The sequence below is a fragment of the Bufo bufo genome, chromosome 1 (genome assembly GCF_905171765.1).
Source record: "Bufo bufo chromosome 1, aBufBuf1.1, whole genome shotgun sequence".
Classification (NCBI taxonomy): domain Eukaryota; kingdom Metazoa; phylum Chordata; class Amphibia; order Anura; family Bufonidae; genus Bufo; species Bufo bufo.
The window spans coordinates 674,700,774-674,720,132 of NC_053389.1; the positions used below are offsets into that span (position 1 = coordinate 674,700,774).

General features: G+C 46.3%; 1 protein-coding gene across 4 annotated transcripts in view; it reads right to left on the reverse strand.

The window, feature by feature from the left end:
- The window catches only part of CRTC3 (CREB regulated transcription coactivator 3), a 134,848-nt gene extending 115,714 nt beyond the window's left edge, over positions 1 to 19,134 (reverse strand). For all 4 annotated transcript variants that reach the window (XM_040414081.1, XM_040414080.1, XM_040414079.1 and 1 more), the window contains exons 1-2: positions 18,668 to 19,134; positions 803 to 913 (exon numbers count right to left, since the gene is read on the reverse strand). In XM_040414081.1, the coding sequence (XP_040270015.1) occupies positions 803 to 913; positions 18,668 to 18,799 (243 nt within the window). In that variant the 5' untranslated portion in view covers positions 18,800 to 19,134. The remainder of the gene's footprint in view (positions 1 to 802; positions 914 to 18,667) is intronic.
- Positions 19,135 to 19,359: the final 225 nt, after the last annotated feature.

Consider the following 19,359-nt stretch of genomic DNA (forward strand, 5'->3'; position numbering starts at 1 on the left):
CCGCTGGGACCTCTGCTGAAGACAAGAATGAAGGTCTTGCATTGAATGGATGGAGCACAGTCGAATATGACAGACAGTTGAGCACTGTACCCACAGAATAAATTCCGCAACTGAAAATCTATTCCATTCATTTGAATGGGGCGGCAAACCCCATTAAGGCCGCTTTCAGACGAGTGAGTTTTTACAGAGACAGACAGCACTCCGTTTATGCTTGTGAAATCAGTGAATTTTTTATTATTATTCAGCCGGTCATAATTAAGCAACGTTTCGGGTCATACAAGAAAGACCCTTCATCAGGCCACTCTGTAGCGCTGTAATGGGGCAGCCGGCATGTGTTGCATACGTTCAGACGAGTGAGTGTCACACTCCGGATTCGCAGCGCAGCTCTAGTCCTGAACTTCCAGCACTGCTGGGGTCACACAGCATTAGATTTATTTATGATGCTACGCAACCCTTACAGTTCTGGAATGTAGGGTTAAATAGGCATCATAAGTCAATATAGTGCTATGTGACCCCAGCAGTGCTAGGAGTTCAGGACGGGAGTCTGGAGCGTGACACTCACTCGTCTGAAAGTGGCCTAAGGTGAATGCAACAGATTTTCGGTCACAGAATTTTCTGCCACAAAATCTGACGCATGTGAAGGCACCCTAAGAAAGCTGGGTGACAACTAGATGAACCACAATGACAAATCTCGTGGATGCCACCAGTGCACTATCCTAGGGCATATATGTGATGGTGATATCACCAGCTCCTGAGATGTGAGGGCATGCCAGGGAATCCTGGACACACGGCAATATCTCACCTGGAAATCAGACATACTGCTGCTCATCTGGTTCACATTTGGCAATGAGCCGCCGTAGTACTGAGCCCGGGATTGTGCAATTCGCAACTGCTGCAGCTTCTGGAACTGGACCTGAAAAGCCAAAAGGGATAGTGTTACTAAAGGAAGCCTGTAATAGAAAGCCGTGCAATGGGGGTTTACTATGGGGCTGCCCTAAATACACATCGTTTTACAGAAATAACATTATTAGAACCAAAGCTCATTTACTATTGTGTCATTTTGAAGTCACACAGTGAGGACTGGCAGAAATGTCCTACCAGCACCAGATGAAGCACAAAGCAGTGAGTTCTACTACTCAAAGTCCTACCTCTGAGTCCACATTACAAGGCCCATTTGACTTTTGTGGTGTCTAGGCAAAATTGTCCAGAAAGACAATTAAGAACAACCAAAAATTGTAAGGGAGATGATCACAAACGAAGAACGCTCGTTTCCGATCATAGCCCCTAGAAAACATGTCCCTGATCACCGTTTGTCTGGTGATCAGATCCTTTATGCGACACCAAAGTTCATGATTTTTCGGCAAGACGTCATCATATGTAAGAGGGGATGTGCTGCCACAACATGAAGACTGCATGGGGATGAACGGTCTTCTCAACGATCATTTGTTCCCATACTAAAGATACTGCTGCATGTAAATGCAGGTAACGAGGAACAATCAGCAAGCCTGAACCATTGACTGGTGCTCCTTACCAAACAGAATATCTGCCCATGTTAGAAAACCCTAAAAGCCAGTTGCAAATATTTAAGCAGGACACATCGCTGGGACAGGGGACCTCATTGTCCTGTCCAAGTTAAAGAGGATCACTGCTACTTCAATTCCCCAATTCTGGAGCATCTTTAGGACTTGGCCGAACCCATTAAAGGGGCACTGTCGCACTATTAACATCTATACAGCTTGAGGGACACTAAAAAGAAGAAGAAGTGGCCGGTGGAGCCATCTAATGTATACAGTACATTGTCCTGCATGGTCTTGATTTCTGAAACTGTAGACAATAAAAGAAGCGGCTGATGAACGGTGACCGCCCGCCTCATGTAGACAGCACAATGACAGCTCTGTGCCTCCTCTAGTTAGGTTTTCCTCTGTAACTAAAGAAGGCTATGCTAACCAAACCAAGCAAAAATGGAGATACTTCTAATGTTCCACCCAGATCCCAGCATGACTAAATGAAGCTTTAGGCAAGGTCACATTTATTAGAAAAACAAGCGCCCTCACTTAAAAAAAACAAAAAGTCAGATTCTCGAGTGCCCGTGTGACATTTTAGGTTCTGTTCACATCCCATTCTTTTTCCTTCCATGGCTGGGAAATGTCAGGAGTATTCCCCAATGACAGGATGCACTATCTGCATCCACCGCTATACAGTTTCTATTTAATCCCATCATAAAAAGTGAGGTATACATTTTTTTACTGTAACCCTCTGCATATCAAAGAGCAGCCAATCATACTTTCCTATAAAGAAAAAAAAAATCCAGAATCTGCAACTAAATCCACAAGTAAAACTTGCAGATTCTGGGGGTGAAAAAACTGCAAAATCCGCACAAACTACATTGCTGTGTGCATGCTCCCTAAAACATATTAAAAGGTGTTGTCAGAGAAAAAATATTCTACAGTTTGCAAACCAGCACGGGGATCTGAATACTTTTGTAATTGCATGTAATTAAAATTTTTGCATAGCCACTGAGTTATTCAATAAAATGTATCTGTATAGCGCCACCTGCTGTTAGTTCTTTTTCTTATTTATTTGACCTGCTCACTGAGAAGGCCGCACATGCTCAGTTTCATCCTTCAACTGCCACCTGAGCTGTGATAGGGAGAGCTGAGACACGCCTCCTGAGCTGTGATAGGGAGAGCTGAGACACGCCCCCTGATCTGTGATAGGGAGAGCTGAGACACGCCCCCTTAGCTGCAGCAGAAAAGACACTCCCCTTGAGCTGTCCGCTTGATATAAATCTAGCAGATCAATGAATGAGGAGATCTCTGGATCCATGTGAGGTACAGGGCTGGTTCTAGCTTTGTTAGAAAGAGGTTGTTATGTTCTATATAATGATGTCTGACTTTCATTTTTTATATCAGTCATAAGATACCCCTTTAATAGAATTACACTATATATAAAGGTACCAACAGGCAGAAAACTCCACTGCAATGAACACCACTAGGGAAGAAGAGGGAACAAAAAAGTGGAAAGTTTAACCCTAATTTGTATGCAGCAAAGCCCCTTGTAATTACTGTACGGACCTCACGCTTGTGTGAACCCATTGTAGAAAGCTCACAGGAGGTCTAATTTGACCAGACAAGACCAGCAGGTAGCAGACTTCCGTCACGGAGATTAGGGGGTAGGTTTGGCTTACTACTGAGTTTCTATAGACAACAATAGGGCTCCAGACAGTCATAAAGTTAACCGCTGGATCTTTCATTTTTGTATCTGAACGCATAGCTCTGTTGAGAAATGCACCAATGTTTAGCAGCACAGATGAATCCCTGGCCGTAGTGGTGCCATGCCATACATACTGGTATCGCCACAGTGACCACGTGAGCGGTAAGGGGATTTAAATGGAGAATATGGCCCATTTTCCTAAGGATATCACCTATGCATCTGCAGGGTTTGCTATAGTAACCCTGGGTAATACTATTAGGCCTCCTGCACACCTTGCGGATTACACATGGAAATCTCGTGTACACTTTGAGGATTGTTTCTGTGCCTTGCAGTGTGGTATTCACCCTTTTCCAATAAAGGGTGAGATGTGCGACAAAACCGCATCAAATCCACACCAAAATCATCAATTAGAAATTAATTTTCAGCTGAGCAGTGCCCATGGGTTACGGATGACACACAAGAGGGTAAAAACGGACACACGGACCAGACATGGATCCTTCACGGAGGTGAAAGTGACATGGAAATGTGAACAAGGTCACTTTGAAAACACAATTCGTTCTGTAGCATGTTATAGAGCAGGAGGAGCTGAGAAGAGTGATGTCAAGTTTAATACACTGCTACTCGGTCCATTCAGAACGTCCGCAACGTGTTTTGCGGATTCACGGATCCGCAAAACACGGACACGGCAATGGGCGTCGCGTATTTTGCGGACCGCACATCGCTGGCACTAATAGAATATGCCTATTCTTGTCCGCATTTATAGGACATGGTCTATTTTTTTCGGGAACGGAAATGCGGACCCGGAAGTGCGGATAGAAATTAATGGGTCCGCAATTCCGTTTTGCAAAATACGGAACGAAATTGCGGATGTTTGAATGGGGCCTTAGTGGTGAGCTTTCGAGATCTGTTCACACTAAGCAGTGCTGCATGGTGGCTGGTGGGGTCCAGCGCCATGGGGGCTTAGCTTGACAAACGGGATGGTGTTGGGCTTGCCACCTGTAGGCGACGTGTTGCAGGATATAGTCGCCATGTGGCGCTGTCTCAAATTAGAGTAGGGACCCACTTGTAAGAGGCCATCATGAAGTGGTGAGTGGGCCTATGAATTTTGATGAAAATGTATAGTAAGTGCCTCAATGCACATGTTTACAACTATGCTGAGAAGAAATACGGTACATCAATGCGTGGCATGTGGATGTGCGATCCACGTCTTTCTTTGTACAGACTGGTTTAAAGTTTTGTAGGGAAAGAATCATCATAAATTGGCAATTCTTAGGCCTCTTTCACACGGGCGTCGCGGGTGAGGGCCGGATGCCTTCAGGGTGCATTGCGGGAAACCCGTGCGAGTAGGCACGCAATTTCAGTTAGTTTTGGCTGCGATTGCATTCCGTTGCTCAGTTTTGCATGCACGTGAGAAAAATCTGAATGGGGTACCCAGATCCGAACCCGGACTTCTTCATTGAAGTTCGGGTTTGGTATTCTGTAGATTTTATTATTTTCCATTATAGCATTCAAAAGGACCTTCGCTGATGTTATCGCGCTCAGGTGACGTCAGTGCAGGTCCTGCTGAAAGAAGACAGAAGGTCCTTCTATCGTCATTCAGCAGGACCTGCGCTGATGTCACCGCGCTCACGAGCACGATGGCGTCAGCGAAGGTCCTTTCGCAGGTCCTTCAAGTAGAACAAAGAAGAGGATCCCGGCTGCGTGATCAAATGGATGAGGCGAGTTATGTTTTTATTATTTTTTAACCCTCAATTGACATTGGACTTTGCATTCTGTATTAAGAATGCTATTATTTTCCATTATAACCAAGTTATAATGGAAAATAATAAAGTGAATGGGGTCCCGGGTCGCTCATCCTTAGTCTCCTTAGCAACCATGCGTGAAAATTGCACCGCATCCGCTCTTGCTTGCGGATGTGATTTTCACGCAGTCCCATTCATTTCTATGGGGCCTGCGTTGCGTTAAAAACACAGCATATAGAACATGCTGCGATTTTCACGCAACGCACAAGTGATGCGTGAAAAACATCGCTCATGTACACAGCCCCATTGAAATGAATGGGTCAGGACTCAATGCAGGTGCTATGCGTTCACGTCACGCGTTGCCCCCACGCGGAACACTCGCCCTTGTGAAAGGGGCCTTAATCTAAACCTCTGCTCATTCATGGCTCAGTGGTCATGTGGCCTGCCTATCGGTGACCGTGTTCCCTACAGTTTACACTGAGATATCGGCCAGTCACTAAAAGGGCCGCCCGCTGGACTCCTAAGGGCTGTTTCACATGAGCGGATGCCGTGCGTGGCATCCGTTCCGTGAAAGAGTGCCAAGACCCGATGCAGACTGCAGAGGCACGGAGCATTAACATGACTGATAATGCTCAGTGCCTCTCTGTGATCTCTTTATCAGTCATGTTAATGCTCCGTGCCTCTGCAGTCTGCATCGGGTCTTGGCACTATTTCACAGAGCGGATGCCACGCACGGCATCTGCTCGTGTGAAACAGCCCTAAACGTAGAACGAGCAGATGTTAGAGCCATAAATGACAGGTTCTGAGGAATCTTTCCCACAAAATTACACATAATCTGCTCAGCTCCTCCTGCTCTATAACCTTCTGACATGACAGGTTCCCAGTGATATCCTGGTCCCAGATTACAGACATATTTGCTTCCTCGATGGACTGTGATGGAAGCCACATCCTGCTCCTGGTTCCCACCTGCAGCCAAGAGACTCTCGGGGGGCTCATTAGTCCTACAAATTAGTGACACACAGTAATCTGCCACCTCTCCCTGGAGAAGTGAAGAGGCTTCAATCACAGCACAACAACGACAAAAAAAAGACATAATACATCAACCCAAGGCTGAAAGACACCTATGACACCCCGGAACAGGCCGGCTTAATACAAGGCGCAATTTATACTCTGTGCGCCACACAGGGCAGATTTTCTGCATTGGAATTTCCACTCCAAATTTGACACCGATTGTCACCCTCTGCACTGCAAAGGGTTAAATCCGCAGCATAAAGTGCAGATTAAATAACTGCAACGCAGGTCAATCGATGGTGCAGATTTTTTTCACAGCACGTGGAAGACATTTCTTGAAATCACATGCACTTTGCCACCTGCGGATCCATAGTGAGTACGTCTTGTGTGGACATAACATCTCCAGCACCGTTCTAGATAATAAAGAAGATTATATTAACCATAAAATCACCAGAATCCTTACGGACTACACCTTCGCCGTCTGATCTGCGGTACACAGTCTGACGCTTTTTAGGCTACCTGGACACAGATTTGTGGGGTCGTTTAGACGCCGGTCTTAATACCCCTGCGCTGATGGTGGATGCGCTGAAGTTGTGTAGAGGAGCAGGCCTCCACATAACTTTGGCGTATGGTCGGCCGTCGTACACCACGCTTAAATCTACGCCAGCTCTCTTGCTGTTGTAGATTTAAGTCATTTTCTAAGCCAAAAACTTGGGTAGAAAATGTAAAATGAGATGGCCCTGCCAGCCCGCCCTCACGCCCCCTTTTTGGAACTGCCATGAGCAGCGCAAAGGGATAAATAACCAAATAACTTTTGCACCAAAATCTGCTACAGATATATACGCCAAATAGTGGCATATATCGAATTATAAATGACTTACCTGGTGCGGAAATGCACAGAAATCCACACTGAAATTTGTGTGGAATTTCTGCAAGCCTACCTGCACCTGTCAGGTAGCCCAAGGCCCCTTGCAGACGAGCGTGTCCGGATGCGTTGCGTCTGCGATCAGTGAAAATCGTGCGAGTGCGTATGCAATTTCAGTCAGTTTTGACTTGCGATTGTGTTGCTCAGTTGTTTCCGTGCGAGTGCAATGCGTTTTGCACGCGCGTGAGAAAAAAAACTGATTGTGGTACCCAAACCCGAACCCGGATTTCTTCACTAAAGTTCGGGTTTGGGATCGGTGTTCTGTATATTTTATTATTTTCCCTTATAACATGGTTATAAGGGAAAATAATAGCATTCTGAATACAGAATGCTTAGTAAAATGTGGCATGAGGGGTTAAAAAATAAAAAAAATAACTCACCTCATCCACTTGATCGCGCAGCCGGCATCATCTTCTTTCAGGACCTGCCAAAGGACCTTTGATGACGTAACCGCGCTCACCACGTGGTGAGCACAATGACTAATGAACCATAAAATCACCAGAATCCTTACGGACTACACCTTCGCCGTCTGATCTGCGGTACACAGTCTGACGCTTTTTAGGCTACCTGGACACAGATTTGTGGGGTCGTTTAGACGCCGGTCTTAATACCCCTGCGCAGGTCCTGCAAGAAGAAGATATAAGACCATAACGGCTGCGCGATCAAGTGGATGAGGTGAGTAATTTTTTCTAGATTTTTTGTAACCCTCAAGGGACATTTTACTTAGAATTCTTTAATACAGAATGCTATTATTTTCCATTAGAACCATGTTATAATGGAAAAATAATAAAGTGAATGGACCTCCACATCATCTCCTTAGCAACCATCCGTAAAAATCGCATAGCATCCGCACTTGCTTCCAGATGGTAGGCGATTTTCCCGCAGCCCCGTTGCGTGAAAAAGGCAGAATATAGAACATGCTGCGATTTTCACGCAACGCACAAGTGACTGAAATGAATGGGTCAGGATTCAGTGCGGGACTGAGTTCACGTCACGCATTGCACCCGCGCGGGAAAACTCGCCCGTGTGAAAGGGGCCTTTAGGGCCAGAGGTTTCTGGTGCATTTCTGCCTCAACATCAGCTCCAAAATACACCTCAAAACAGCCTCCTATTCATTTCAGCAGCAAGCAGCTCTTTTTTATTTATTTATTTATTTTTACACACACACACACACATGTAAAAAAGAAGCAGCAAGCTCTGTCTTTGTATTCAAGTGAAAATCTATTGTTTAAAAAAAATAAAAAAACACATAAAAAAACGCACGGATTCCGCGCTGATTTGTCAAGTGTGTTTTTCAAAATCAGTCGTGTGAACCGGCCCTTACAGTGTAAGCTTCGAAAGCAAAATACCTAGCAGTAGTCTAATTATCCTCTTACACAGGATGATTTTCCAGGCAATTATCAGAAAAAAATGTTCCCAATAATTAGCAGATCGTTAGTGGTGGTGAGAGCCGTGTTTACATGCTGCAATCATCTGCTGGGGACGGGGACAAGTGACTGTTCATCCCCACAGAGATTCAATCTTCCTGAGCAGAAGATCCTTACAATCTGCTGCCCAGAAACTGGGATTTTGGTTGTCAGTTAAAAGATACGATCAAACAATGAACGGGTGATTGGTGACACATTTACACAGGACAATTATCATTATTGGGACAGATTGTCTTGGATTACTATCATCTGTAACACATGCTCATGTAGTCGTTTACCTCATGTACAACTCCACAGTGTCCTCCTTTTCAGTATTTAAATGTATTGGCTCTGATGAGCCGAAGTTATTACTTCAGAAATTAATTTCTACTGTTAAAAACAGTTCAGTAAAAGATTTTTTACAGTAGAAATTAATTTCTGAAGTTCGCTTATCCCTAGTGTAAACCTATCACTCTGGTTTGTTTCTATTCTCTATGTAGCACTTTCGGTTCCTATATCCAACCAAACCCATGATGCACTTCTCCTTTCTCTGACACAGCTCCAGCACTGCCCCTAATGACACCCAGCTAGTTTATAACTCCTCCTACCAGCTATTTACATAGACACTCCCCCATCACTGCCTCTAACGCCCAGCTAGTTTATAGGTCCTCCCAGCCCGCTAGTTACATAGACACTGCCCTATCACTGCCCCTAATGACACCCAGCTAGTTTATAACTCCTCCTACCAGCTATTTACATAGACACTCCCCCATCACTGCCTCTAACGCCCAGCTAGTTTATAGGTCCTCCCAGCCCGCTAGTTACATAGACACTGCCCTATCACTGCCCCTAATGACACCCAGCTAGTTTATAGCTCCTCCCACCCCGCTAGTTACATAGACACTCCCCTATCACTGCCCCTAACACCCAGCTAGTTTATAGCTCCTCCCACTCCGCTAGTTACATAGACACTGCCCTATCACTGCCCCTAACACTCAGCTAGATTATAGCTCCTCTGACACAGCTAGTTACATAGACACTCCCCTATAACTGCCCCTAACACCCAGCTAGTTTATAGCTCCTCCCACCCCGCTAGTTACATAGACACTCCCCTATCACTGCCCCTAACACCCAGCTAGTTTATAGCTCCTCTGACACAGCTAGTTACATACACTCCCCTATCACCCAGCTAGTTTATAACTCCTCCTACCAGCTATTTACATAGACACTCCCCCATCACTGCCTCTAACGCCCAGCTAGTTTATAGGTCCTCCCAGCCCGCTAGTTACATAGACACTGCCCTATCACTGCCCCTAATGACACCCAGCTAGTTTATAGCTCCTCCCACCCCGCTAGTTACATAGACAGTCCCCTATCACTGCCCCTAACACCCAGCTAGTTTATAGCTCCTCCCACTCCGCTAGTTACATAGACACTGCCCTATCACTGCCCCTAACACCCAGCTAGATTATAGCTCCTCTGACACAGCTAGTTACATAGACACTCCCCTATCACTGCCCCTAACACCCAGCTAGTTTATAGCTCCTCCCACCCCGCTAGTTACATAGACACTCCCCTATCACTGCCCCTAACACCCAGCTAGTTTATAGCTCCTCTGACACAGCTAGTTACATACACTCCCCTATCACCCAGCTAGTTTATAGCTCCTCTGACACAGCTAGTTACATAGACACTCCCCTATTACTGACATACCCATGGACACAACATCACAGGAAATATGAAAGATCTGCGTAGACATGGTCATGTGACCATAGCCCAGAACAGGAAGTAGGAGCAATAAAGGTAAAAGAAATACATTACAAAATGACAGCTACTTTCATGAATGATTATTTTAAAGGATGTTGATGCAAACCGGAAAACCCCATTAACCACCTGTTTTGCCGGAGCTCAGGTCGGGCTGTGGGAAAAGTACTTCTGCTAGGGCAGAAGTGGAAGGGCTGCTTTAGATGCTATCTCCTCAATGGTAGCAGCTAGAAGCCTGCAACTGGTCTTGTTTAAAAGCTGGCCAAAATAAATGCATTAGTCCAAGATAAACTGGAGTGGAGATATCACTGTTAGAAATCGAGTCGGGAATAATCGCGGGTAAAACCTGCTTTTACTTTCACTTTTAGCTGTATTCACTGCATCCCGATTTCTAACAGTGATATCTTTAACTGTACTGAAGATAATGCTGTCATTGTTTGAAAGCTTGGAATGTCAGCTTTCAAACAATACAAAGTCCATGGGCCAGATTTATCATTAGCTCAGGTCAGAATAATGGAGTGAAAAAGTCCCAAAAAAAGTCCCAAATGCTAAAAAGTTTTCTGGCAATTTCACTCCAGTGAGGACCATGCTTATCTTATGAGACTTTTTAATAGAACATGCAACTTTTTCATAAAAACGTGCGACTTTTTCGTAAGGATGTGCGACTTTTGTAAAGCTGCTTACTGACGGATAAACTGCTACCGCCAAACCACATTTATTACAGTCTTAAAGGGCCGATCATAAATCTGACTTGGCTAAAACTGACTTTAGCCATATGTTAAAGTGGAGTGAGCTGTCAGAGTAATGATAAATCTGGCCCCATATATCTAGCTAATACCAAACTTGAGATATGAGCAGCTAAAGCAGCCCTGTCAGTCTGGAAGAGGAGGGGGAGCAGTTGCAGAGCTGACAGGCTGCAGGATGAAAGGAAAAATAGTAAAAATATATAGAAATGTGATATTATCATCAGTGTACAGACCCATAAATAAAATTATGTTGTTTTTACCACACAGTGAAAGCAGTAAAAAAAGAAAAAAAATCCGCAAAATATTAAAATTGCTTTTTTTTTTTTCTTTCCCCGTAAAAATAAAATAAAAAAAGTTATTCACTACACTATATATACACCCCAAAATGGTTCCTAAAAATACATACAACTAAACCCACAAAATAAAAAAATATAGAAGAAAAAATTAAAAAGTTATGACTGCTGGAACACAAAGGGGGGAAATATTATTAGTCCTTAAAGGGGTTTTCTCATCTTAGACAATGGGGGCATATCGCTAAGACCGCACCTATATCGAGAACGGAGCCCTGAAAGTAAAGGAGGGCCGCCGAAAATAGCCAAGCGCTGGCTTGACTATTGCCGTCTGCCCCACAGAAATGAATGGGAGCATGGGCCGCGTATGCACGGCACGCTCCCATTCACTTCTATGGGAGAGGCAGGGATTAGCGCTTGGTGGTGGACGGACCCCAGGAAATCTGGGGTCCTCCAGCCACAGCGCTCCCCGCTCCATTCTCGATATAAGTGCGGGTCCCAGCGGTGGAACCCGCACCTATCAAACAATGGGGGCATATCATAGCTATATGTCCCCATTGTCTAAGATGGGAATACCCCTTTATAGCTAAAATTAATGATGTCACTAAGGGGTTAAAAATGAATGTGTCCCCCCCCCCCCCTGAGTTGTGCGCCAACAAGATTTACTGCAGACACACATTGAAAATCTACAATAAAAAAAGTGACATTTTTGGGAGGATTTTTCCAATTTTAACGTGACTGTTAGGAGGTTAAAGACCCTTTCACTGAACATTCCCAACAATTGCCTGCTGTGATCATTCATCCCCAACAGATTTATTGTTTGCGGAAGCAAATACCTACTAAGTCTAATGATGAACAGTGACTGGCAGATCCACATTTTGACCCGTCATGTTGGATTTTTCTGTTTATTGTGCAGGTTTGTGGCCTAATCAGTGACCAGTTGTCCATCCGCCGTCCACATCTGGCTATGACTATTAGGCAGGAGAAAGACAAACCATGCTGGAGCTAAACCGGGTAGAGCAGGCCTGTACAAATCTCATGGAGCCAGCAGCGAAAACAGCTGGGTTAGCGCAACCTGACTGCTGCCCTTTTTTTTGGCATCCATCTTTTTTTTATCTGCCTAAACTTGAGGTAACCTTTAACCTCTGTTCCCTGATGGACCTTACCAGAATACAAATTTGCCATAAAAAAAGAAATAAAAAAAACACTACAATAGACACTGCAACTGGCCTTGTGTTTCCTACTCCTCAGTAGTCACAGCGGTGGCTCGTCTGCCTACTTCCCCCCAGCGTTCACAGCACTGCCTTGTAAATCCTCCCTGCCTTCCCAATAGTCACAGCACCTGTAAAAAGGGGAACACTGGCGATTTAAAGCCCTCCTTCACCCACAGCAGTGCCCCCCTATTTCACCAGTGCTACAATAAAGGCACTAGAACAGGCCTGTCCATAAGGACTAAAGCCTCATGCAGACGTCCGTGGAACACGGTCCGTTAGATAGCATAGCAACCAATGACGCCGTGCGCTCCTGCCATGCCAGTCCGGTATCTCAAGGACATCTGCATGAGGCTTAATGCATGCTACATGCAGGTTCACGCTCACACGTGATAAAGAGCACATATATGTGGGGTGTGAACAGCAACTACCATAGTAGCTAATGAATCAATACACTAATGGCAAAAAATATGTAGGAATGGAATGATTACAGAGCGTCAGCTTGTCTCTACGTGCAGAACATTTAAAGGGAACCTGTCACCGGGATTTTGTGTATAGAGCTGAGGACATGGGCTACTAGATGGCCCCTAGCACATCCGCAATACCCAGTCCCCATAGCTCTGTGTGCTTTTATTGTGTAAAAAAAACTATTTGATACATATGCAAATTAACCTGAGATGAGTCCTGTCCCTGACTCATCTCACATACAGGACTCATCTCAGGTTAATTTGCATATGTATCAAATCGGGTTTTTTACACAATGAAAGCACACAGAGCTATGGGGACTGGGTATTGCGGATGTGCTAGGGGCCATCTAGCAACCCATGTCCTCAGCTCTATACACAAAATCCCGGTGACAGGTTCCCTTTAACGCCTACAGCTGCCATATTGATTCCCTTCCCACCAGTGATCAGACCCTTCTACATGCCTGCAGCCCATTACCTGCTGCTGCTTCAGTCTCTGCTAATGTAATGGGTGCAGCATATAGCACGGCCATAATGTGACAGTGGAGGCCTGGCAGAAATAGCGTGTGAACACCGCTGCGGCAAAAGATACAAAGCCGCTCAGCGAGTCTCATGGGAGGCTAGAAGTACCCACACATCAAATACGGACCCCTTTCTGAGAATCTGTAGTTAGGTCGCCGCCTGCGTGTGAATGTACATGATTTCCGCACGAACTTCCGTGTGGATTTATGTGCGTTTACGCAGCTTATCAGCACCAAAATCCCGCGGATTTGATGCGGTTTTGTTGCAGATTTCACACTTCATTAAAGGGTGAAATCCGCAGCTAAAACCGCCAACGTAATTGACCTGCTGCAGATTTGGAAATCCACAAGGCAGATCAATTTCCCCCCACGAAAATAATCCGCAAAGCGTACATTACATAAGTGTAATCTCAGAAACACTGTGCTGGCACTGTAACACGCTGCGGTGTTAATACACGCAAATACGCTAGGAAAATCTAAAGGTTTTATTCTTCCAATAAACCTAAAAATGAAGCCAATTTGCTAAATTCTCTTTATTAGAAAATACCCTGCCATTTTGGGTCTACAGCTCCAGTGCAGCCTGGCGTGTCTCCATGGTAACGGGACACAATCAAACCCTGTGCAGTCTGATGCGGCAGCCATATTGCCATCTATCTGTCCATTACCATCCTGCTCACCTACGAAATGTGCTTTAGCAAGAAGTAGTGGACAAATGGAAGCACTATGACTGCAGGATCAGACTGCAGTGGGTCTGCTTGTTGTCTGTTGCCACGTGGGTCTGCGTAGGTGCTGTAGACACAAATGGCGATTTACGGAATTTCTTATTTCAGATTAATGGGAAGTACGCAGCCTTCATGTACAATAGCAAAAGTGTCCTGATCAGGGGCACTAGTTAAGGATACATTCACACAACCATATCCGTGTTGCGGTCCACAAATTACGAACATCGGCCGTGAGCGTTCTGCCTTTTGCGGATTAGCACATCCCACTCTGTGTTAGAAAAGTCTATTGTTGTCGGCAAAACAGAAGAAGGAAACGTTCTATTTTTTGGTGGGGCAGAAAAACGGACATGGATCTTTTGCAGCCCCACTGAAATTAATGGGACCACATCCGTATTTTCGGTCCGCATCTGATATGGCTTATATGGCTCTGTTCATATCAATGGAAGCCACAATCCTGTCAGGTCCATTGTGCAATGGATGCCAATAACGCTCCGGGGTTCTGTCAGTTTTCCGGCAGGAATGGCGTTCCATGCAACGAATTTGTGATGGACACAAAGCCTGCTGATGTGAACAGAGCCTGAAAACCTCCAAAGACCTGAGCAGAAATAACCCTTGCGGATCACGCACATTTTTTCTGCACAGATTCTTGTGTAGAAAAACCGCAGCGTAATACAGTACCAGCAAAGTGTACGAGGTTACACAAATCTCATGTACACCATTGGAATCATTTATCAAACTGGTGGTACAGTAGAACTGGCATAGTTGCCCATAGCAACCAATAAGATTCCACCTTTCATTTTTCACAGCTCCTTTGGAAAATGAAAAATGGAATCTGATTGGTTGCTATGGGCAACTAAGCCAGTTCTACTTTACACCAGTTTGATAAATGACTCAGCATGTCAAGTGTTTCTATGGATTTTAATGAGGTTTTCACACTCCACAAGAATGTGGATAGCGGTGTGGATACGCAGAAAAATCCGTATAATAATCTGTGTGGAATTTCTGTTTTCACATCTGCATCAATGTGAGGGTACGTTCACACATGACTAAAATTATGCAGATTTTCTGCAGCGTTTCAGCTGTAAATTCACATCAAATGGCGGCAGCAATTGGCTGCCGATTTGATGCCGATTTTACTGTGGGGGATATCCTCAATGAAAACCCGCAGCACATGGATAAGTATTGGTGAAAACCCATTCCGCTTGCTGGTACTGGACAACGCTGCAGATTGGGAGCATTTCAGTCAGTCGCCTGTAGATGTACCCAGGGAGCAGCGCTGCAGTGCGGAGCACTACCACACCCAGGCTGACGGAGCTGTGTACAGAGCTACACCCCAACAGCTGATCAGACTACCCTGATAAGGATAGGTCATCGCTTAGTCAAGCCTGGACAACCCCTTTAAGTGAAGCCCTAACAGTTACCTCCATCACCCATAAACTAAAAGGACATGCGTTTAATGGCTAGGTCATGAAAAGCGATTATAGTCCACAAGTGACAGTCGCTACTGTAAGGAGCGCGCCAATATGCTGGGAGCCTCTAGCCGGGAACTGATGAACATGATGTGAACAGGGTCAAAGACATCTATTCCTCCACACCCCCCAAAATGAGCTGCATGTGTCGTTAAAGGGTTAACCCTACCGCTGGAACCACCTACGACCACGAGACCCCTCGGAGCCCCTCAAATAAACGGATTGGCAGGTCGAGCATTCAGCTCTTCAGGAAATAGCGGAGCGCTGTCCTTGGAGCTTCCGCAGAGTGGATCGGCAGCGCGCATACTCGACCTGCCACTCCGTTCTTCCTGGGGGGGCTCCGAATGGGTAATGGGGTCCCTGTTTTGATGATTGGTGGGAGTCCCAGCAATAGGACCCCAACGATCTAAAGTTATCCACTATCCCTGTGATGGCTAACCTTCAGCACTCCAGCTGTGGTAAAACTACGACACACTTGTTTGGCTGTTCTCAGAACTCTATAGAAATGAATGGAACGTGCTGGGAGTCGTAGTTTCCCCACAGCTGGAGGTTAGCCATCACTGCTACCCTGTGGATAAAAGACATTGTAACAACTGGAACACCCCTTTAAGTACATCTACCGACTGCGATTGTATGGCTCCAACATGACTGGGATACATGCTGGAAATGAACAATGCCCCCCCTCGGCATGTGGCGGTATTCGCACAGAATGTATATCAGGAGGTTACAGCACGTGTATATTTCCAGAGATCCAGCGAGGTCACCCCCCGGCGGCAAACAGGGACTAATCCGCATTTTACAGCCGACACTTTCACTAACAGAAATCACATCCATAAAGTCATGAAGAGAAGAAACTTTGGACAGCTGAAATGCGTCAGTAGTGCTCTTTAGAAGAATATAAACCTAGAACGACGCCCCCGACCCATACAGAATCAGCCCTGGCTGATAAGACGCCATCACAGGCGGCACACTGCCACACGCCTCACCCGGTTAAACTGTAACATTTTATCAATGGACTACTTTACTGGGAAATACTACGACTACTACAGAGCTAGCCGTCACCCAGGTCCTCACTACTATGCCTGTGGTACGCTGCTTAACCCTGCGCATGCCAGCCTGTGCTACACACCATGTAGCCCTCAGCCTGCAAACAGTTAGGATGTCAGTAAAGCAGACCCTTCCCCACCATGATTGTTTGCACATGCAGGTCCCTGTGGTGATTACATGGACGTACCATAATGTAGTGATGATGGCAAATTAGAAAAGTATGTTTCACGTGAAAAGACCCGCCATATGGATGTGCAGACGTAAACTAGCAGCACGTCCATACATTCTCGGCAACCACTTACTTTTAAATGACGGACCGCTGAAATCAACTCACCTGTCTCTACTTTATTCTGCCGTTAGTATAAAAAGCATAAAGTCGATGACAGGTTCCCTCTAAAGGGTTTGTCCAGGTCATCAATATCAGATTTGGGGGGGGTTGACAACTGGCACGCCCCCGGGTCAGCTATTTCAGGACAGATCAGGAGCAGAAGGCTGCATCCACTGTGTGGTGGCCGTACAGGGGTACTGCAGCTCGGACCCCCAATGATCTGATATTGATGCCTCAGGTTTGGTCACCAATATCCAAGTCTTGGAAAACCCCATTTAATTTATTTTCATTCTCCTCTCTCTGCCAACTGTATATAAACCCTTAAAGGGAACCTGTCACACGGAGCTGCAGGAAGCAGGAGGAGCTGAGCAGATAGATAGTTAATGGGAAAAGATTGATTTCATCCTCTGTTCATTCTATAGTTAGGAGTCCAGTTAGCGGCCATTGTTATTGACAGTGTTGCCTGTATCAGTGTGCACACCCTGATGGCTGTCAGTCACTAAAAGGACCGCCCACTGGACTCCTAAGATCAGAAAGAGCAGAGATTTCCCATAAAGTACGTATCAATCTGCTCCGCTCCTCCTGCGCTATAAGGCTGCCTTCACACCATAAAGACAAACATATATCAATAAGGTGAAAAGTGTCAGTACCGGGACCGAACCTAGATAACGTTTTGTTGCCGATTTCCTGTAGCTGAACGTCTCCATTCATTTCATGGAGGTGTAATCCGCACAGAAATCCGCAACATTATTCACACGCAAAATCTGCAACTTTGAAAAATCACCACCTGCGGATTTTGTTCTGGAAAATTCCGCCACATGTGAAAGCGCCCTAACGTGCTGCCGGCAGATTGCATTGTATTTCATGGCGAGAGGTCCTCTTTAGGGTAACCCCTAAGCGACTGGCAATCACCAGCAGGACACAGACCCAACAATTCATGTCCTACTGTTCAGAACAGATTGCTGTACGCACTTCCTTGTATGGCCATGTTCACACTGCGGATTTTCCACGCTGCAGGAAAAAAAAAAAAAAAAAAAAAAAAAAGCAATGTTCATTCGTGGTGCGGACCACATGGAAATTCCCATTGAAGTCCACTGGAGGCCTAAAAACAACATGATAATCCGTGTCAAAATCCGCTTCCAACAGAAAAGCACATTATAAAAAACGAAAAACGTGGAAAGCGCGCAGAATTTTGACGCAGAGTCTGCAAGTCAATTTTTGAGCGTGCCAATACAATATATTCATCTAGTAGTGAAAGCCACTAGGGAGACGGCTAGGCCTCCCCACTGAGGGGGCTTCCCATGGACTGAGCATCAGGTATGGGGGGGGTTATACGATTGTTCGTTCCCCCATGTGAACACTGATCTCCCAACAAACTCGCCGTCACGTGATCGGATCTTTTATGCAGCATTATAAATCATAGACAAACAGGGATGTGCCACAGACAGAAGAAAACCACAGGGGGATGAACGACCGCACTGACGATCATTCATCCACGCTCTATAACAATAACTGGGAATCGTCACATCATTCTGATCATTGCAGATCCTGTTCAGGTGCCTTGCAGGACATGTACTAAGCCCAAGAGCTGACCATCAATGGAGCAGATTTCCACCGATGGTTATAGTCTTGGGGCACACAGTGACTGGAGGAGCACGGGCACATCTGCGGCACTGCCCACCCGGGCTCTCCAGCTGCAGCACTACTACTTTGCTGGGAGTTGTAGTGTTCAGCAGCTGGAGAGCCGCAGGTCAGTAATATCGCAGGGGGATCGCGCGGTCTACGCCTAGGCTGTGACACCCGCTCACCCGGGACACTGTCAGGTCGGTCATGAGCTCGTCGAAGGCCCGGGTCTCCTCGGCCTGCTTCTGATTGTGCAGAGCGATCTTCTCGCTGAACTTCCTCGGGTTGGAGCCGCTGGAGGCCTGGGACGCAGCCATGTCGCAGGCCTCAGCTCTGACTACGAGAAGTGGGGAAAAGTCCGAGGTGCCTTGGCTTGTACAGTCCCTGCGGGACCGGAGCGGCTCAGCCTGTCATGGGGTCCGAACTGCTGCCCCCTTCCGGAGGATCAGTAGAGGCCCGGCCTGACGCCGGAGGGACGACAGAAGGCCATTCGGGAGGGGCTGCTGTACGGGCGGGCGACACACGCAGCGACCCTTCCTTCTTCCGCTTCTTCTGGCCCGATGTCAACAAAGCGTCTCGTAAACTCCCAGCGTCCGCTGCATCCAAACTTCAGGCCGCTCGCTGACAAGTCGTGCACAGCTCCAGCCGGAGCCCCGCCCACATGACGTTTACTCCCCCATACCAGGTGCACGCCCACTAACAGTACACGCCCCTGTGTCTGGTGCACACGCCTACTAACGGTACACTCCCCCATACCAGATGTACGCCCACTAACAGTACACGCCCCCTGCGTCTGGTGCACGCCCACTAACGGTACACTCCACCTGTGCCTGGTGCACGCCCACTAACGTTACACTCCCTGTGCCTGGTGCACGCC